We start from the raw sequence: 21,833 nt of genomic DNA on the forward strand, positions 1-21,833 counted from the left end.
TTCCTGTCTGTGTTGGCGCCCCCCCCCCTTGGGTTGTGCCATGGCGGAGATTTTTGTGGGCTATACTCGGCCTTGTCTTCGGACGGTAAGTTGGTGGTTGTAGACATCCCTCTATTGGTGTGGGGGCTGTGCTTTGGCAAAGTGGGTGGGGTTATATCCTGCCTGTTTGGCCCTGTCCGGGGTATCATCGGATGGGGCCACAGTGTCTTCTGATCCCTCCTGTCTCAGCCTCCAGTATTTATGCTGCAGTAGTTTATGTGCCGGGGGGCTAGGGTCAGTCTGTTACATCTGGAGTATTCTCTTGTCTTATCCGGTGTCCTGTGTGAATGTAAATATGCTCTCTCCAATTCTCTCTTTCTCTCTTTCTTTCTTTCTCTCAGAGGACCTGAGCCCTAGGACCATGCCTCGGGACTACCTGGCATGATGACTCCTTGCTGTCCCCAGTCCACCTGGCCATGCTGCTGCTCCAGTTTCAACTGTTCTGCCTGTGGCTACGGAACCCTGACCTGTTCACCGGACGTGCTTGTTGCACCCTCGACAACTACTATGATTATTATTATTTGACCATGCTGGTCATTTATGAACATTTTAACATCTTGACCATGTTCTGTTATAATATCCACCCGGCACAGCCAGAAGAGGACTGGCCACCCCTCATAGCCTGGTTCCTCTCTAGGTTTCTTCCTAGGTTTTTGGCCTTTCTAGGGAGTTTTTCCTAGGGAGTTTTTCCTAGCCACCGTGCTTCTTTCACATGCATTGCTTGCTGTTTGGGGTTTTAGGCTGGGTTTCTGTACAGCACTTTGAGATTTCAGCTGATATACGAAGGGCTATATAAATAAATTTGATTTGATTTGATTTGAAATCATCTGTTGGCATTTATAAAACTGTACCGAAACTTCCTGTTTCCATCACAGCTGTCGTGCATTACTAGTATAAGAGCTGTGGATGGAAACGTGGATACTTTCAGACAATTTTGTTACTGAGAGTTGAGACTGAGCGGTGTGTGTGTGTGTTTATGTGTCTGAGTCAATGTGACTGTTTGTCAGTGTGTGGGTCAGTGTGTGTGTGTGGGAAAGTTGTAGGAATGTTGACAATGTGCTTGAGTGTGTCAGGGACCATCCTATTTATAAGTCTCCTCAACCTAGTCCTTCCATCAACCCAAGAGAATTTCCATTTTAAAGAGCACTCTCCCCCTCTGTATCTTGTCCTCTCTCTCTCTGTATCTTGTCCTCTCTCTCTCTGTATCTTGTCCTCTCTCCCTCTGTATCTTGTCCTCTCTCTCTCTCTATCTTGTCCTCTCTCCCTCTGTATCTTGACCTCTCTCCCTCTGTATCTTGTCCTCTCTCCCTCTTCATCCTGTCCTCTCTCCCTCTGTATCTTGTCCTCTCTCCCTCTGTATCTTGTCCTCTCTCCCTCTTCATCCTGTCCTCTCTCCCTCTGTATCTTGTCCTCTCTCCCTCTGTATCTTGTCCTCTATCCCTCTGTATCTTGTCCTCTGTCCCTCTTCATCCTGTCCTCTCTCCCTCTGTATCTTGTCCTCTCTCCCTCTGTATCTTGTCCTCTCTCCCTCTGTATCTTGTCCTCTCTCCCTCTTCATCCTGTCCTCTCTCCCTCTTCATCCTGTCCTCTCTCCCTCTTCATCCTGTCCTCTCTCCCTCTTCATCCTGTCCTCTCTCCCTCTTCATCCTGTCCTCTCTCCCTCTTTATCCTGTCCTCTCTCGCTCTTTATCCTGTCCTCTCTCCTTCTTTATCCTGTCCTCTCTAGCTCTTTATCCTGTCCTCTCTCCCTATTTATCCTGTACTCTCTAGCTCTTTATCCTGTCCTCTCTCCTTCTTTATCCTGTCCTCTCTCCCTATTTATCCTGTCCTCTCTAGCTATTTATCCTGGCCTCTCTAGCTCTTTATCCTGTCCTCTCTAGCTATTTATCCTGGCCTCTCTAGCTCTTTATCCTGTCCTCTCTAGCTCTTTATCCTGTCTTCTCTCCCTCTTTATCCTGTCCTCTCTAGCTCTTTATCCTGTCTTCTCTCCCTCTTTATCCTGTCCTCTCTAGCTCTTTATCCTGTCTTCTCTCCCTCTTTATCCTGTCTTCTCTCCCTCTTTATCCTGTCCTCTCCAGCTCTTAATCCTATCCTCTCTTGCTCTTTATCCTGTCCTCTCTAGTTATTTTTCTCTCCTCTCTTCTCCTCTCCTTTTTACCTCTCTACCATCCACTCAGTCAACATCCATCTTTATATTTTAAAGAGCACTCTCTCTCTCCATCTCCTCCTTCATACCTCTACCTCCATCGCTCTCTCTCCGCTTTCAAGACTTTATGTTGAAGCTTTCGTGTTAAAAAGTGTCTTCTTTTTGTTCTTGAGTGGAGGAATTGCTCTTAGATTTGGTTGCGTAAAACGAGACAATGTTTTAGCCCTCAAAACAGAAAACATTGAGTAAAATCTTTAGATAATAAGCCGCTCTTCAGTAAAATGTGAACACCTGATTCACCGATTAAATCCTTTACATCCTGTGCCTTCTTTGTTGATACCACTCAAGTCATAAGAGCTTAACATTATAAAGGTATTATCCAGGTTCTGGTAAGCTTAGATCTGATTGTTCAAACTCTCTATTCAAAGTTTAAGTAGAGAGCTGTACTATGACAAAATAACGTCTTGCTGCAGAACCTTCCATTGACTGCAAATTATAAGAACAGATAACTTTGGGGTTATACAGTAGGTTAGCAGAATGTGTAATTTAGCCTATTAAACACTAAAAAAACTATGTTTCAAGTGTGAATTAGGCAGGTCTGATGCCGAAAAATAAAGACAATTATTTCCTACTTCAACCATTTTTATTTTTGCTAAGTATATTTTCTGTAGTTCCAATAGTTAGCTACATCGCTACGTGTCAACCAAAAGTAATTAACTACTAAAAACACTATCTAGATTTGATTTTAGTTCTACCACCAAGCTACAGCAAAATGTAATTCAATTACTAGTTGAACTACATGTAGTTTACTACTCCCCAACACTGGTAATTATCCTCTATCAGTCTCACCTTGGAGCACCACTTCCCCGGAAACTCCAATCTCAACATGGAACAAACTCAAATCTTTGATTGGGGATGGAATTCTGGGAATGTAATCACTCTTAGAGGTGTGTGAGTGTGTGCATGTGATTGCTGGTGTGTGTGTGTGCAGTTGTGTAAAGTACTTAAGTAAAAATACTTGAAAGTACTACTTAAGTAGTTTTTTGGGGTATCTGTACTTGACTACTATTTACATTTTTGACAACTTTTGCTTTACTACATTCCAAAAGAAAATTATGTACTTTTTACTCCATACATTTTCCCTGACACCCAAAAGTACTCGTTACATTTTAATGGTATCTGTACTTGTGTCTGGACTTCCACCGAAGTCGGTCCCTCTCCTTGTTCGGGCGGCGTTTGGCGGTCGACGTCACCGGCCTTCTAGCCATCGCCGATACACTTTTCATTTTCCATTTGTTTTGTCTTTGTCTTACACACCTGGTTTCAATCCTCCAATTACTTGTCAATTATTTAACCCTCTGTTCCCCCATGTTGCGGTCCGTATTTGTGGCCTGGTATTTTAACTACGTGTATTGTTATATATTTGAGTAAAATTGCTTTCATTACTCACATCTGCTGTCCTGTGCCTGACTCATCTCACCAGCTACACACAGACACATTACAACTTGACTATTTATATTTTTGACAACTATTGCTTTACTACATTCCAAAAGAAAATTATGTACTTTTTACTCCATACATTTTCCCTGACACCCAAAAGTACATGTTACATTTTAATGCTTAGCAGGACAGGAAAATTGAGCCTCTGATCTTGAGGACTCACTAAACACATGCTTCGTTTGTAAATTATTTCTGAGTGTTGGAGCATGCCCTTGGCTATCTGTAAATTGAAAAAAGTGTAACAAATGCGCTGAGAGTCGGGAAGCAAGTACAGGGAGTGAATACGTTTAATAAATAACCGGAACAGGAAACCAGGAACAAGAACCACGCACAGACATGAAAACAGAGTCAATAACACCTGAGGAAAGAACCAAGGGGAGTGACAGATATAGGGAAGATAATCAAGGAGGTGATGGAGTCCAGGTGAGCGTCATGAAGCGCTGGTGCGCGTGACAATGGTAACAGGTGTGCGGGATAATCAGCAGCCTGGTGACCTAGAGGTTGGGGAGGGGGTACTGTCACGTATACTCCCTCTCCGGCGTCTAGGTCATCAGGCTGCTGATTATTACGCACACCTGTCACCATTGTCACGTGCACCAGCGCTTCATGACACTCACCTGGACTCCATCACCTCCTTGATTATCTTCCCTATCTGTCACTTCCTTTCCTTCCCCAGGTGTTAATGACTCTGAATCTGTTTCATGTCGGTGTGCTGTTCGTGTTTCTTGTATTGTTCTTGTTTGTTTATTTATTAAACGTATTCACTCCCTGAACTTACTTCCCGACTCTCAATATACTGTACATCGTTCCAAAAAGCATGAACATTATGCCGTCTGGTTTGTTAATACAAGGATTTTTAAATAATGTATACTTTTACTTTGACTTTTGATACTTAAGTGTATTTTAGCAATTACATTTACTTTTGATACTTAAGTATATTTCAAACCAAATACTTTTATTCAAGTAATATTTTACTAGGTGACCTTCACTTTTACTTGAGTCATTTTCTGTTAAGGTATCTTTACTTTAACTCAAGTATGACAATTGGATACTTTTCCCACCCCTGTGTGTGTGTGTGTGTGTGTGCACCCCAGTATTTTTTCCACCGCTGTGTTTGTGTGTGTATGTGTGCCCCTGTGCCTACGGCTCTAATCTACACTACTTTATATACCTCCCTGTTTTTAAAGAGCCCTTCTTCACCTTGACAGAAAGAGGTCAACCCCTCTTCCCCTCTCTCATCCATCCTTTACAACCAGTCCACCTCTGAGACCAGGAGCACAGGAGGTTGGTGCCACCTTATTTGGGCAGGATTAGCATGTGGTAATGACTGGAGCGGCATTAGTGGAATAGTGTCAAATACACCAAACACATGGTTTCCATGTGTTTGATGCCATTCCATTTGCTTTGTTCCAGCCATTATTATGAGCTGTCCTACCCTCAGTAGCCTCCACTACTACACAGGTTAGAGACAGATTATATGGCTAATCTAACAGAGCCCTTGTCTCCCTTTAGTGAGTCCTCACACTACTAGAGGAGAGGGATGTGAGGAAGAGGAGGAGAAGAGGAGGGGGAGAAGGGAAAGGATTGAATCTCAGAGAGTTTTAAATGAAAGGAGAGTTGATATGAGGCCAGTTCACAGGTGGGACAGAGAGTGTGTGGAGTCTGTGATTACAACAGAGCCTCATCAGACCTCTGGATCAGAGAGAGAGAGAGAGAGGGATATATATATATATATATAGAGAGAGAGAGAGAAAGAGAGAGAAAGAGCATAGCCGTAGCTACATATGAGGACACGGAGGTCCAGAGCTCAGTAATTTTCTGGATTCAAAAAAATATATACAGTACCAATCAAAAGTTTGGACACACCTACTCATTCAAGAGTTTTTCTTTATTTTGACAATTTTCTACATTGTGGAATAATAGTGAGGACATCAAAACTATGAAATAACACATATGGAATCATGTAGTAACCAAAAAAGTGTTAAAGTCTTCTTCAGTACAACGCTGTGTACTATTTCCTTCACAGAACAGCGCAAACTGGCTCTAACCAGAATAGAAAGAGGAGTGGGAGGCCCCGGTGCACAACTGAGCAAAAGAACAAGTATATTAGAATGTCTAGTTTGAGAAACAGATGCCTCACAATTCCTCAACTGGCAGCTTCATTAAATAGTACTCGTAAAACACCAGTCTCAATGTCAACAGTGAAGAGGCTACTCCGGGATGCTGGCCTTCTAGGCAGAGTTCCTCTGTCCAATGTCTGTGTTCTTTTGCCCATCTTAATCTTTTATTTTTCTTGGCCAGTCTGGAATATGGCTTTTTTTTCCAACTCTGCCTAGAAGGCCAGCATCCCGGAGTCGCCTCTTCACTGTTGACGTTGAGACTGGTGTTTTGTGGGTACTATTTAATGAAGCTGCCAGCTGAGGACTTGTGAGGCATCTCTTTCTCAAACTTGTCATTCTAATGTACTTGTCCTCTTGCTCAGTTGTGCACCGGGGCCTCCCACTCCTCTTTCTATTCTGGTTAGAGCCAGTTTGCTGTATGTTTCACCTTGAACATCTCCACATGGCCAATTCTCCCTGTTGGCCTACATTAAAATACATCCACTGTATGTTTCACCTTGAACATCTCCACATGGCCTATTCTCCCTGTAGGCCTACATTAAAATGCTATCAAAATGGAAACAATGTAGTTCTAAAAATGTCGTTTGTTTACGTTAGTTTCTGATGCTACGGGTCATTATGAACCATTTTTCATATTTCCACCCTTTCAGGGGTAAAACGTTACAATTGTGTAGCTAATAGGCTAGGTGTTTGTAGATCGACAGAAGTGAATGAACCTACAGCAGACAAGGTGATAATGGCTGGGGTCATTTTTATTGTTTTCGCTGTTTTTACAACCCTGAGAAAGAGAGACAGAGAGAGAGAGGGGTGGAGACAGAGAAAGAGAAAGAGAGAGAGATTGAGAGAGAGAGGGGGAGACAGAGAAAGAGAGGGAGAGTGTGAGAGAGAGAGTGGGGAGACCGAGAAAGAGAACGAGAGAAAGAAAAAGAGAGCGAAAGAGAGCGGGGACAAACCAGACACTTCACACTACAGCGTCAGAAGAGAGGAAGGATAGAGGAGGACAGGATAATAAGAAGAGGAAGTGCCAAGTCATTTATTTTTTCCCTCCCTTCCCCAAGGCCAGCCACCCAATCTGATTGGCTCTAAGAGGTTTCTGAAACAGCTTGCCAGACAATAGTGCTCCCATTCTCAGGAAGAGAAAATGCCTCTCAGACTTCCTTCTGAGCTAAGATGCTTGGTCTAGACTTAACTTTGATTTCTACATTATGTTCCACTCAATTACTTGCAGTCAAAAGTTACACTGAAATACACCCAAAGCAAGCATTTGAAATCCTACAATGAACAGCAATCAACCGACACAAATGTTCAAATTTTCCCTTCCATATTATTATCATTGCTGAATACATCCTCATAATTATTTCATAGCTTTGAATAGGGGGAAGAAATATTAACACCCTTCGCCTTGAATTATTATGTAGCACCCGAGGGTCAGGTTTAATTGTGGGGTGAAGAGGGCAGAATCACAACTTAATCCCAGTTTTATACAGCAAGGCGAATGGGGAAGCATACAGCAAGCTTAGAACAAACACCCACTACAACAAAGGATGGGAATAAACCAAGGGTTATGACTGAATATGCAGATGTGTTTTGGTGTGTGTCTCCAATGTGTGGTGTCTGGGACATCTATCAGTGGTGCCTGTGGTGTCTGGGACATCTATCAGTGGTGCCTGTGGTGTCTGGGACACCTATCAGTGGTGTACAGGGACTAGGACATGTGTCATTATGGGGAAAGACAGACAGACAGACAGACAGACAGACAGACAGACAGACAGACAGACAGACAGACAGACAGACAGACAGACAGACAGACAGACAGACAGACAGAGGCATGGTAAGGATGTGAACGTTCAGATGTGAGCACACACAGCAAAAATGAGCTTGTACTGTATCTCACACAGATACCTGCGCAGGAAGTTCTCTTCTCTCTTACACACAAATACAGATGTACACACACGCATGCAGGGACACATTGTCTATTTCTGGATGATAACTAGGTATTAAAGTGCCATGTTAAGCCTTACTGTTTCTGTGACTGATAGAGAGGGAGAGAGGTCGTGGGGCTGGAGAGAGGAACAAGGAGAGAAGTGAAAACAGCAGTTGTAATAGAGAACAAACGTGGTTGTCTGGAGAGGGAGGTGTGTGTGTGTGTGTGTGTGTGTGTGTGTGTGTGTGTGTGTGTGTGTGTGTGTGTGTGTGTGTGTGTGTGTGTGTGTGTGTGTGTGTGTGTATGTTTGCCCAGCTGCTCCAACTCTGAGAGATCTACCAGGACAGCAAGAACGAGCAGGAGAGAAAAAGTGGAGGGGATGTTTAAAAAGTTAGAAGTTCAGATTGTGCTTTAGGCTGGCAGTGCCAGTATAATCCTTACACATTGACAAGGGGACTACAGCAATATGACATGGTTGTTGTAGTACACTCTGAGAAAAAATGGTTCCATTAGAGTTCTTTGGCTGTCACAGAGGGTTCTACCTGGAACCAAAAATGTTTCTCAATAGGAGGACAGGAGAGGTCCATAGGAGAACCATTTTTGGTTCCAGGTAGAACCCTCTGTGGAAAAGCGGTATGACATGGCGGTATGACATGTCCTTCAATCTCTGACCAGGAAATGTTCCTCCCACTTGCCTCTTCCACCATCAGCACCCTCTCTACACTGCCTAGAGGGAAAAGTGTCCTCTCACAGAGATGTGTCCTCTCTTCTCCTAGAATGAAACGTCTAAAATCCTAATGTGCGAAATACAAAGTGTAAAACTGTTTTCAAAGAGAGGATTAGCTGTGAACCATGGGAGAGCGGCTAATGTCACCCTGCACAACATGAGCCCTGGCCTCCCCTCTGTGCTCTGTGCTCTGTGTGCTCTCTCTCTGTGTGTCTCTCTCTATGTGTCTTTCTCTCTGTGTGTCTCTCTCTGTGTGTGCTCTCTCTTTGTGAGCTCTCACTCTGTGTGCTCTCTCTCTGTGTGCTCTCTCTCTGTGTGCTCTCTCTCTGTGTGCTCTCTCTCTGTGAGTCTCTCTCTCTGTGAGTCTCTCTCTCTCTGTCTCGCTCTCTGTCTCGCTCTCTCTGTGTGTCTCTCTCTCTCTGTCTCTCTCTCTCTGTGTGTCTCTCTCTCTGTGTGTCTCTCTCTCGGTGTGCTCTCTCTCTGTCTCGCTCTCTCTTTGTGAGCTCTCACTCTGTGTGCTCTCACTCTGTGTGCTCTCTCTCTGTGTGCTCTCTCTCTGTGTGCTCTCTCTCTGTGTGCTCTCTCTCTGTGAGTCTCTCTCTCGGTGTGCTCTCTCTCTGTCTCGCTCTCTCTGTGTGTCTCTCTCTCTGTCTCTCTCTCTCTGTGTGTCTCTCTCTCTGTGTGTCTCTCTCTCGGTGTGCTCTCTCTCTGTCTCGCTCTCTCTTTGTGAGCTCTCACTCTGTGTGCTCTCTCTCTGTGTGCTCTCTCTCTGTGTGCTCTCTCTCTGTGTGCTCTCTCTCTGTGTGCTCTCTCTCTGTGTGATCTCTCTCTGTGAGTCTCTCTCTCGGTGTGCTCTCTCTCTGTCTCGCTCTCTCTGTGTGTCTCTCTCTCTGTCTCTCTCTCTCTGTGTGTCTCTCTCTCGGTGTGCTCTCTCTCTGTCTCGCTCTCTCTGTGTGTCTCTCTCTCTGTCTCTCTCTCTCTGTGTGTCTCTCTCTCTCTCTCTCTCTCTCTCTGTGTGTCTCTCTCTGTGTGCTCTCTCTCTGTGTGTCTCTCTCTCTGTGTGTCTCTCTCTGTGTGCTCTCTCTCTGTGTGCTCTCTCTCTGTGTGTCTCTCTCTCTGTGTGTCTCTCTCTCTGTGTGTGCATGTGCGCATGTGCATGTGTCTGAGTGTCTGCGTGCGTGCGTGCGTGTGTGTGTGTGTGTCTGAGTGACTGAGTGTGTGTCCATTTCTGTAAGTTCTTAGAAGTTGGGATTCCTGTTTATAAATGTGAGTCCCAATGAACGCTGTGAACACTTGTTGTATTTCTGTAGCCTGTCTTGTGATATTCCTGAGGAGGTGTTGATTACAGCAGATATTTGACAGCCCTTTCCCAAGGGAGTGAGAGAGCGACAGAGACAGAGACACAGAGACACAGAGACACAGAGACACAGAGACACAGAGACACAGAGACACAGAGACACAGAGACACAGAGACAGAGAGACAGAGACAGAGACAGAGACAGAGACAGAGAGAGAGAGAGACAGAGAGAGAGAGAGACATACACACATGCACACCTACCCACAGAAATATACTTCAAAAGACAGTGATACTGATCGCTGACAGGTTTTAAGAGATGCAAACAGAATCAAAGGCATTCAGCGAGACACAGAAAGACACAGAGACAGACCCCTATGTACACCCCCCACGGCTCAGCCCTTCTAGTACTAATCACCTTGCCAGCCAGGTTTGCAGACAGGTTTAACGTCGATGTGTACCGGCACACTCTCTGTGGATCTCTTCTGTCCGCAGTCGAAGGCTGTGACCAGGACCTCATACTGTTGCTGCTTCTCAAAGCTCAGCTTCTCTGTGTTCCTGATGTTACCTACGGAGGACAGGAGAGGTCAGAGGTCAGCTTCTCTGTGTTCCTGATGTTACCTACGGAGGGCAGGAGAGGTCAGAGGTCAGCTTCTCTGTGTTCCTGATGTTACCTACGGAGGGCAGGAGAGGTCAGAGGTCAGCTTCTCTGTGTTCCTGATGTTACCTACGGAGGACAGGAGAGGTCAGAGGTCAGCTTCTCTGTGTTCCTGATGTTACCTACGGAGGACAGGAGAGGTCTGAGGTCATGGAGGTCACTGTCCATCATACGAACTGCGTGTCTGTGTGTGCGTGTGCGTGTGCGTGTGTGTGTGTGTGTGTGTGTGTGTGTGTGTGTGTGTGTGTGTGTGTGTGTGTGTGTGTGTGTGTGTGAGAAAGAAAGAAAGCATGGAGGGATCTGTTGTAGTCCTAATGTGCTGCTTAATATTTGATATGGTAGACTTAAGGCTGATGAGAACAGGGTGTGTGTGTGTGTCTGACAGATGAGGCAACACACAGTGCAATTGGATGAGGCAGCAGAACACAACAACAGTACGTGCAGGTAGAGAGGTACTGTATGTAGGGATATGAGCTGTGATGGAGACAGTAGTTTAGGGAGAATAGAAATGATAGTGAATGTATGAAAAATAGGAAAATCTGCCTTTACAGGTAACAACTGTTAACAAGTTGACAGTTAGGCCAATTAAGATCTCTCTCTCTCTCTCAATTCAAAGGGTGTTAATGGCATGGGAAACGTGTTTACATTGCCAAAGCAAGTGAAATAGATAATAAACAAAAGTGAATTTAACATAGACATTTTTACAGTAAACATTACACTCACAAAAGTTCCAAAAGAATAAAGACATTGCAAATGTCATATTACGTCTATATACAGTGCTGTAACGATGTGCAAATAGTGATTGCTGCTGCGATTGCACTGTGGTATTATCAAAATGAGATTTTTGTGGATCTGTGTAATCTGAGGGAAATATGTGTCTCTAATATGGTCATACATTTGGCAGGAGATTAGGAAGTGCAGCTCAGTTTCCACCTCATTTTGTGGGCAGTGTGCACATAGCCTGTCTTCTCTTGAGAGCCTGGTCTGCCTACTGCGGCCTTTCTCAATAACAAGGCTATGCTCACTGAGTCTGTACATAGTCAAAGCTTTCCTTAATTTTGGGTCAGTCACAGTGGTCAGGTATTCTGCCACTGTGTACTCTCTGTTTAGGGCCAAATAGCATTCTAGTTTGCTCTGTTTTTTTGTACATTTTTTGTAAATACATTTTTGGGGGTTTTCTCATGATTTGGTTGGGTCTAATTGTGTTGCTGTCCTGGGGCTCTGTGGGGTGTGTTTGTGTTTGTGAACAGAACCCCAGGACCAGCTTGCTTAGGGGACTCTTCTCCAGGTTCATCTCTCTGTAGGTGATGGCTTTGTTATGGAAGGTTTGGGAATCACTTCCTTTTAGGTGGTTGTAGAATTTAACAGCTCTTTTCTGGATTTTGATAATTAGCGGGTATCTGCCTAATTCTGCTCTGCATGCATTATTTGGTGTTTTACGTTGTACGTGGAGGATATTTTTGCAGAATCTCAATATGGTGTTTGTCCCATATTGTGAATTCTTGGTTGGTGAGAGGACCCCAGACCTCACAACCATAAAGGGCAATGGGTTCTATAACTGATTCAAGTATTTTTAGCCAGATCCTAATTGATATGTCAAATATTATGTTCCTTTTGATGGTGTAGAAGGCCCTTCTTGTCTTGTCTCTCAGATCGTTCACAGCTTTGTTGAAGTTACCTGTGGCGCTGATGTTGAGGCCAAGGTATGTATAGTTTTTTTGTGTGCTCTAGAGCAATGGTGTCAAGATGGACTTTGTATTTGTGGTCCTGGCAACTGGACCTTTTTTGGAACACCATTATTTTGGTCTTACTGAGGTTTACTGTCAGGTCCCATGTCTGACAGAATCTGTGCAGAAGATCTAGGTGCTGCTGTAGGCCCTCCTTGGTTGGTGACAGAAGCACCAGATCATTAGCAAACAGCCCTGTGGAAAGAAATGTTTGTGTTTTTTGCCAATTTTAACCGTACACCTGTTGTTTGCATCACTACCTGGTATGGCAACTGCTCGGCCTCCGACCGCAAGGCACTACAGAGGGTAATGCGTACTGCCCAGCACATCACCGGGGCCAAGCTTCCTGCCATCCAGGACCTCTATACCAGGCAGTGTCAGAGTAAGGCCCTAAAAATTGCCAAAGACTCCAGCCACCCCAGTCATAGACTGTTCTCTCTGCTACCGCATGGCAACAGTACCAGAATGCCAAGTCAAGGTCCAAGAGGCCTCTAAACAGCTTAAAACCCCAAGCAATAAGACTCCTGAACATCTAATCACATTTTTTTTGCCCCCCCTCTTTTACACTGCTGATACTCTCTGTTATTATCTATGCATAGTCACTTTAATAACTCTACCTACATGTACATATTACCTCCATTACCTTGACTAACCGGTGCCCCTGCACATTGACTCTGTACTGGTACCCCCTATATATAGCCTCGCTATTGTTATTTTACTGCTGCTGTTTTAATTATTTGTTACTTTTATTTCTTTTGTAGTTTTTTGGGGGAGGTATTTTTCATTTAAAAAAATAATTACTGCATTGTTGGTTAGGGCGTGTAAGTAAGCATTTCACTGAAAGGTCTACACCTGTTGTATTCGGCGTATGTGACAAATAATATTTGATTGATTTGATGATGCGGTCCATTGCGTTTACTAACCATTGCGGTCGATGGCAAAGGGTGTGTTGGTGGTGGTGATCTTAACCTCTACTGCTTCTTTACAGCTATGTCAACTTGTTAACAGTTGTTACCTGTAAAGGCAGATTTTCCTCTTTTTCATACATTCACTATCATTTCTATTCTCCCTAAACTACTGTCTCCATCACAGCTCATATCCCTACATACAGTACCTCTCTACCTGCACGTACTGTTGTTGTGTTCTGCAGCCTCATCCAATTTCACTGTGTGTCTCGCCTCATCTGTCAGACACACACACACCCACTCACTCACACATAATAACGCAGAGTGCTTTCCACCTGACAGAGATGCCTATTCCCCTGCCTTCAATTATAACGTCAACTTACACGTGTCAGCAGCAAAAACGCTCTGTGTCGGCTGACAACTGTGCAAAGCTAATAAATGAAATTTGACCCCCCCTGCATTTACCAATGACAGACAACAGCCTCTCTCCCTCTATTCTCCTCCTCTCTGTCCTCGTCTTCTCTCTCTATCCTCCTCCTCTCTGTCCTCGTCTTCTCTCTCTACCCTCCTCCACTCTGACCTCGTCTTCTCTCTCTATCCTCCTCCTCTCTGTCCTCGTCTTCTCTCTCTATCCTCCTCCTCTCTGTCCTCGTCTTCTCTCTCTATCCTCCTCCTCTCTGTCCTCGTCTTCTCTCTCTATCCTCCTCCTCTCTGTCCTCGTCTTCTCTCTCTATCCTCCTCCTCTCTGTCCTCGTCTTCTCTCTCTATCCTCCTCCTCTCTGTCCTCGTCTTCTCTCTCTATCCTCCTCCTCTCTGTCCTCGTCTTCTCTCTCTATCCTCCTCCTCTCTTTCCTCGTCTTCTCTCTCTATCTTCCTTCTCTCTGTCCTCGTCTTCTCTCTCTATCCTCCTCCTCTCTGTCCTCGTCTTCTCTCTCTATCCTCCTCCTCTCTGTCCTCGTCTTCTCTCTCTATCCTTCTCCTCTCTGTCCTCGTCTTCTCTCTCTATCCTTCTCCTCTCTGTCCTCGTCTTCTCTCTCTATCCTCCTCCTCTCTGTCCTCGTCTTCTCTCTCTATCCTCCTCCTCTCTGTCCTCGTCTTCTCTCTCTATCCTCCTCCTCTCTGTCCTCGTCTTCTCTCTCTATCCTTCTCCTCTCTGTCCTCGTCTTCTCTCTCTATCCTCCTCCTCTCTGTCCTCGTCTTCTCTCTCTACCCTCCTCCACTCTGACCTCGTCTTCTCTCTCTATCCTCCTCCTCTCTGTCCTCGTCTTCTCTCTCTATCCTCCTCCTCTCTGTCCTCGTCTTCTCTCTCTATCCTCCTCCTCTCTGTCCTCGTCTTCTCTCTCTATCCTCCTCCTCTATGTCCTCGTCTTCTCTCTCTATCCTCCTCCTCTCTGTCCTCGTCTTCTCTCTCTATCCTCCTCCTCTCTGTCCTCGTCTTCTCTCTCTATCCTCCTCCTCTCTGTCCTCGTCTTCTCTCTCTATCCTCCTCCTCTCTTTCCTCGTCTTCTCTCTCTATCTTCCTTCTCTCTGTCCTCGTCTTCTCTCTCTATCCTCCTCCTCTCTGTCCTCGTCTTCTCTCTCTATCCTCCTCCTCTCTGTCCTCGTCTTCTCTCTCTATCCTTCTCCTCTCTGTCCTCGTCTTCTCTCTCTATCCTTCTCCTCTCTGTCCTCGTCTTCTCTCTCTATCCTCCTCCTCTCTGTCCTCGTCTTCTCTCTCTATCCTCCTCCTCTCTGTCCTCGTCTTCTCTCTCTATCCTCCTCCTCTCTGTCCTCGTCTTCTCTCTCTATCCTTCTCCTCTCTGTCCTCGTCTTCTCTCTCTATCCTCCTCCTCTCTGTCCTCGTCTTCTCTCTCTATCCTCCTCCTCTCTTTCCTCGTCTTCTCTCTCGATCCTCCTCCTCTCTGTCCTCGTCTTCTCTCTCTATCCTCCTCCTCTCTTTCCTCGTCTTCTCTCTCTATCCTCCTCCTCTCTGTCCTCGTCTTCTCTCTCTATCCTCCTCCTCTCTTTCCTCGTCTTCTCTCTCTATCCTCCTCCTCTCTGTCCTCGTCTTCTCTCTCTATCCTCCTCCTCTCTGTCCTCGTCTTCTCTCTCTATCCTCCTCCTCTCTGTCCTCGTCTTCTCTCTCTATCCTCCTCCTCTCTGTCCTCGTCTTCTCTCTCTATCCTCCTCCTCTCTGTCCTCGTCTTCTCTCTCTATCCTCCTCCTCTCTTTCCTCGTCTTCTCTCTCTATCCTCCTTCTCTCTGTCCTCGTCTTCTCTCTCTATCCTCCTCCTCTCTGTCCTCGTCTTCTCTCTCTATCCTCCTCCTCTCTGTCCTCGTCTTCTCTCTCTATCCTTCTCCTCTCTGTCCTCGTCTTCTCTCTCTATCCTCCTCCTCTCTGTCCTCGTCTTCTCTCTCTATCCTCCTCCTCTCTGTCCTCGTCTTCTCTCTCTATCCTTCTCCTCTCTGTCCTCGTCTTCTCTCTCTATCCTCCTCCTCTCTGTCCTCGTCTTCTCTCTCTATCCTCCTCCTCTCTGCCCTCGTCTTCTCTCTCTATCCTTCTCCACTCTGTCCTCGTCTTCTCTCTCTATCCTTCTCCACTCTGTCCTCGTCTTCTCTCTCTATCCTTCTCCACTCTGTCCTCGTCTTCTCTCTCTATCCTTCTCCACTCTGTCCTCGTCTTCTCTCTCTATCCTCCTTCTCTCTGTCCTCGTCTTCTCTCTCTATCCTCCTCCTCTCTGTCCTCGTCTTCTCTCTCTATCCTCCTCCTTTCTGTCCTCGTCTTCTCTCTCTATCCTTCTCCTCTCTGTCCTCGTCTTCTCTCTCTATCCTCCTCCTCTCTGTCCTCGTCTTCTCTCTCTATCCTTCTCCTCTCTGTCCTCGTCTTCTCTCTCTATCCTCCTCCTCTCTGTCCTCGTCTTCTCTCTCTATCCTCCTCCACTCTGTCCTCGTCTTCTCTCTCTATCCTCCTCCTCTCTGTCCTCGTCTTCTCTCTCTATCCTCCTCCTCTCTGTCCTCGTCTTCTCTCTCTATCCTCCTCCTCTCTTCCTCGTCTTCTCTCTCGATCCTCCTCCTCTCTGTCCTCGTCTTCTCTCTCTATCCTCCTCCTCTCTTTCCTCGTCTTCTCTCTCTATCCTCCTCCTCTCTGTCCTCGTCTTCTCTCTCTATCCTCCTCCTCTCTGTCCTCGTCTTCTCTCTCTATCCTCCTCCTCTCTGTCCTCGTCTTCTCTCTCTATCCTCCTCCTCTCTGTCCTCGTCTTCTCTCTCTATCCTCCTCCTCTCTGTCCTCGTCTTCTCTCTCTATCCTCCTCCTCTCTTTCCTCGTCTTCTCTCTCTATCCTCCTTCTCTCTGTCCTCGTCTTCTCTCTCTATCCTCCTCCTCTCTGTCCTCGTCTTCTCTCTCTATCCTCCTCCTCTCTGTCCTCGTCTTCTCTCTCTATCCTTCTCCTCTCTGTCCTCGTCTTCTCTCTCTATCCTCCTCCTCTCTGTCCTCGTCTTCTCTCTCTATCCTTCTCCTCTCTGTCCTCGTCTTCTCTCTCTATCCTCCTCCTCTCTGTCCTCGTCTTCTCTCTCTATCCTCCTCCACTCTGTCCTCGTCTTCTCTCTCTATCCTTCTCCACTCTGTCCTCGTCTTCTCTCTCTATCCTTCTCTCTGCCCTCGTTTCTCTCTCTATCCTTCTCCACTCTGTCCTCGTCTTCTCTCTCTATCCTTCTCCACTCTGTCCTCGTCTTCTCTCTCTATCCTTCTCCACTCTGTCCTCGTCTTCTCTCTCTATCCTCCTTCTCTCTGTCCTCGTCTTCTCTCTCTATCCTCCTCCTCTCTGTCCTCGTCTTCTCTCTCTATCCTACTCCTCTCTGTCCTCGTCTTCTCTCTCTATCCTCCTCCTCTCTGTCCTCGTCTTCTCTCTCTATCCTTCTCCTCTCTGTCCTCGTCATCTCTCTCTATCCTCCTCCTCTCTGTCCTCGTCTTCTCTCTCTATCCTCCTCCACTCTGTCCTCGTCTTCTCTCTCTATCCTCCTCCTCTCTGTCCTCGTCTTCTCTCTCTATCCTCCTCCTCTCTGTCCTCGTCTTCTCTCTCTATCCTCCTCCTCTCTGTCCTCGTCTTCTTTCTCTATCCTCCTCCTCTCTGTCCTCGTCTTCTCTCTCTATCCTTCTCCTCTCTGTCCTCGTCTTCTCTCTCTATCCTCCTCCTCTCTGTCCTCGTCTTCTCTCTCTATCCTCCTCCTCTCTGTCCTCGTCTTCTCTCTCTATCCTCCTCCTCTCTTTCCTCGTCTTCTCTCTCGATCCTCCTCCTCTCTGTCCTCGTCTTCTCTCTCTATCCTCCTCCTCTCTTTCCTCGTCTTCTCTCTCTATCCTCCTTCTCTCTGTCCTCGTCTTCTCTCTCTATCCTCCTCCTCTCTGTCCTCGTCTTCTCTCTCTGTCCTTCTCCTCTCTGTCCTCGTCTTCTCTCTCTATCCTCCTCCTCTCTGTCCTCGTCTTCTCTCTCTATCCTTCTCCTCTCTGTCCTCGTCTTCTCTCTCTATCCTCCTCCTCTCTGTCCTCGTCTTCTCTCTCTATCCTCCTCCTCTCTGCCCTCGTCTTCTCTCTCTATCCTTCTCCACTCTGTCCTCGTCTTCTCTCTCTATCCTTCTCCACTCTGTCCTCGTCTTCTCTCTCTATCCTTCTCCACTCTGTCCTCGTCTTCTCTCTCTATCCTCCTTCTCTCTGTCCTCGTCTTCTCTCTCTATCCTCCTCCTCTCTGTCCTCGTCTTCTCTCTCTATCCTCCTCCTCTCTGTCCTCGTCTTCTCTCTCTATCCTTCTCCTCTCTGTCCTCGTCTTCTCTCTTTATCCTCCTCCTCTCTGTCCTCGTCTTCTCTCTCTATCCTTCTCCTCTCTGTCCTCGTCTTCTCTCTCTATCCTCCTCCTTTCTGTCCTCGTCTTCTCTCTCTATCCTCCTCCACTCTGTCCTCGTCTTCTCTCTCTATCCTCCTCCTCTCTGTCCTCGTCTTCTCTCTCTATCCTCCTCCTCTCTGTCCTCGTCTTCTCTCTCTATCCTCCTCCTCTCTGTCCTCGTCTTCTCTCTCTATCCTCCTCCTCTCTGTCCTCGTCTTCTCTCTCTATCCTCCTCCTCTCTGTCCTCGTCTTCTCTCTCTATCCTCCTCCTCTCTGTCCTCGTCTTCTCTCTCTATCCTCCTCCTCTCTTTCCTCGTCTTCTCTCTCGATCCTCCTCCTCTCTGTCCTCGTCTTCTCTCTCTATCCTCCTCCTCTCTTTCCTCGTCTTCTCTCTCTATCCTCCTTCTCTCTGTCCTCGTCTTCTCTCTCTATCCTCCTCCTCTCTGTCCTCGTCTTCTCTCTCTATCCTCCTCCTCTCTTTCCTCGTCTTCTCTCTCTATCCTCCTTCTCTCTGTCCTCGTCTTCTCTCTCTATCCTCCTCCTCTCTGTCCTCGTCTTCTCTCTCTATCCTCCTCCTCTCTGTCCTCGTCTTCTCTCTCTATCCTCCTCCTCTCTGTCCTCGTCTTCTCTCTCTATCCTCCTCCTCTCTTTCCTCGTCTTCTCTCTCTATCCTCCTCCTCTCTGTCCTCGTCTTCTCTCTCTATCCTCCTCCTCTCTGTCCTCGTCTTCTCTCTCTATCCTCCTCCTCTCTGTCCTCGTCTTCTCTCTCTATCCTCCTCCTCTCTGTCCTCGTCTTCTCTCTCTATCCTCCTCCTCTCTTTCCTCGTCTTCTCTCTCTATCCTTCTCCACTCTGTCCTCGTCTTCTCTCTCTATCCTTCTCCACTCTGTCCTCGTCTTCTCTCTCTATCCTCCTTCTCTCTGTCCTCATCTTCTCTCTCTATCCTCCTCCTCTCTGTCCTCGTCTTCTCTCTCTATCCTCCTCCTCTCTGTCCTCGTCTTCTCTCTCTATCCTTCTCCTCTCTGTCCTCGTCTTCTCTCTCTATCCTCCTCCTCTCTGTCCTCGTCTTCTCTCTCTATCCTCCTCCTCTCTGTCCTCGTCTTCTCTCTCTATCCTCCTCCACTCTGTCCTCGTCTTCTCTCTCTATCCTCCTCCTCTCTGTCCTCGTCTTCTCTCTCTATCCTTCTCCACTCTCAGTAGGTTGTCTTTCTACATTTCTCTTTGATCTCACTTTTCATCCTTCAGTCCATTATGTATCTCCTGTTTTGTTTTTCTCTTTTCTATCCATCTCCTGTTCTGCCCTAATACCCCGTTCTCTCTCTCTACCTCTCTCTCTCTACCTCTCTCTCTCTCTCTCTCTCTCTCTCCCTATCTCTCTCCCTATCTCTCAGTCTCTCTCAGTCACAGTCTCAGTCTCTCTCTGTCTCAGTCTGTCTCTCTCTCTCTGTCTCTCTCTCTCTATCACTCTCTCAGTCTCTCTCCCTATCTCTTAGTCTCTCTCTTTCAGTCTCTCTCTCTCTGTCAATGTATCAATCTGTCAATGTGTTTACTTGTGTGCGTGTGTGTGTGCGTGTGTGCGTGTGTGTACTTGTGAATGTGTGTGTGGTCAGGATGCGGTCCATTGCGTTTACTAACCATTGCGGTCGATGGCAAAGGGTGTGTTGGTGGTGGTGATCTGGTAGTTACAGATCTGGCTGTACTGTGAAGAACAGTCCTGGTCTGTAGCCTCCACCTGCAGGATGCTGTCATAGATCTTCCCCTCTGTCACCGCCGTGTGGTACTGCACCTCCCGGAACACTGGAGAGAACTCATTCACATCATTCACCTGGATGTGTACCACCGCCCTGTGGACAGTAGGGGGAAACAGAGAGGACAAGGGAGAAAGGAGCCAAAGGTCAAGGCAGGATAGCGTTTTTATAGAATGGATATGAGTAATCTAAAGAATGCCATGCAGGGTTTCCCAACAAGGTATTGGGGTTCCCTTCACCGCAGTAATACCACACTCAATACATCTGATTCAGATGATCATCAAGACCATTGGTTAGTTCATACATGTGTGCTGGTGGTGGAATACTACATATGGAATGGCTGGGGGACCCAAGGATTGGTTTGGGAAATACTGCAAGAAGCCGTAAGAGCCGGTTGGTTGAGGTTTCTTTAATATGTTGTTGTGGTTAAGGTGAGGGATTGAATAACCCTCTGGCTAGTTCACCCAATGATACCTAGGTAATCTACTACCTACTAATGAATAACCTTCTGGCTAGTTAACCCAATGATACCAATGTAATCTACTACCTACTAATGAATCACCTTCTGGCTAGTTAACCCAATGATACCAAGGTAATCTACTACCTACTAATGAATCACCTTCTGGCTAGTTAACCCAATGATACCAAGGTAATCTACTACCTACTAATGAATAACCTTCTGGCTAGTTAACCCAATTTACATTTACGTCATTTAGCAGACGCTCTTATCCAGAGCGACTTACAAATGATATCAAGGTAATCTACTACCTACTAATGAATAACCTTCTGGCTAGTTAACCCAATGATACCAAGGTAACCTACTACCTACTAATGAATAACGCTCTGGCTAGTTAACCCGATGATATCAAGGTAATCTACTACCTACTAATGAATAACCCTCTGGCTAGTTAACCCAATGATACCAAGGTAATCTACTACCTACTAATGAATAACCTTCTGGCTAGTTAACCCAATGATACCAATATAACCTACTACCTACTAATGAATCACCTTCTGGCTAGTTAACCCAATGATACCAAGGTAATCTACTACCTACTAATGAATCACCTTCTGGCTAGTTAACCCAATGATACCAAGGTAACCTACTACCTACTAATGAATAACGCTCTAGCTAGTTAACCCGATGATATCAAGGTAATCTACTACCTACTAATGATTAACCTTCTGGCTAGTTAACCCAATGATACCAAGGTAACCTACTACCTACTAATGAATAACGCTCTGGCTAGTTAACCCGATGATATCAAGGTAATCTACTACCTACTAATGAATAACCCTCTGGCTAGTTAACCCAATGATACCAAGGTAATCTACTACCTACTAATGAATAACCTTCTGGCTAGTTAACCCAATGATATCAAGGTAACCTACTACCTACTAATGAATAACGCTCTGGCTAGTTAACCCGATGATATCAAGGTAATCTACTACCTACTAATGAATAACCCTCTGGCTAGTTAACCCAATGATATCAAGGTAATCTACTACCTACTAATGAATAACCTTCTGGCTAGTTAACCCAATGATACCAAGGTAACCTACTACCTACTAATGAATAACGCTCTGGCTAGTTAACCCGATGATATCAAGGTAATCTACTACCTACTAATGAATAACCCTCTGGCTAGTTAACCCAATGATACCAAGGTAATCTACTACCTACTAATGAATCACCTTCTGGCTAGTTAACCCAATGATACCAATGTAACCTACTACCTACTAATGAATCACCTTCTGGCTAGTTAACCCAATGATACCAAGGTAATCTACTACCTACTAATGAATCACCTTCTGGCTAGTTAACCCAATGATACCAAGGTAACCTACTACCTACTAATGAATAACGCTCTAGCTAGTTAACCCGATGATATCAAGGTAATCTACTACCTACTAATGATTAACCTTCTGGCTAGTTAACCCAATGATACCAAGGTAACCTACTACCTACTAATGAATAACGCTCTGGCTAGTTAACCCGATGATATCAAGGTAATCTACTACCTACTAATGAATAACCCTCTGGCTAGTTAACCCAATGATACCAAGGTAATCTACTACCTACTAATGAATAACCTTCTGGCTAGTTAACCCAATGATATCAAGGTAACCTACTACCTACTAATGAATAACGCTCTGGCTAGTTAACCCGATGATATCAAGGTAATCTACTAC

At 45.9% G+C, this 21,833-nt stretch overlaps 1 protein-coding gene across 1 annotated transcript in view; it reads right to left on the minus strand.

The window, feature by feature from the left end:
• Nucleotides 1–21,833, minus strand: part of LOC115206534 (calsyntenin-2) — a 426,005-nt gene that overhangs the window by 94,509 nt on the left and 309,663 nt on the right. The window contains exons 4-5 of the mRNA XM_029773639.1: nucleotides 19,528–19,736; nucleotides 10,169–10,318 (exon numbers count right to left, since the gene is read on the minus strand). Of these exons, the coding sequence (XP_029629499.1) occupies nucleotides 10,169–10,318; nucleotides 19,528–19,736 (359 nt within the window). The remainder of the gene's footprint in view (nucleotides 1–10,168; nucleotides 10,319–19,527; nucleotides 19,737–21,833) is intronic.

The sequence above is a fragment of the Salmo trutta genome, chromosome 13 (assembly GCF_901001165.1).
Source record: "Salmo trutta chromosome 13, fSalTru1.1, whole genome shotgun sequence".
Classification (NCBI taxonomy): domain Eukaryota; kingdom Metazoa; phylum Chordata; class Actinopteri; order Salmoniformes; family Salmonidae; genus Salmo; species Salmo trutta.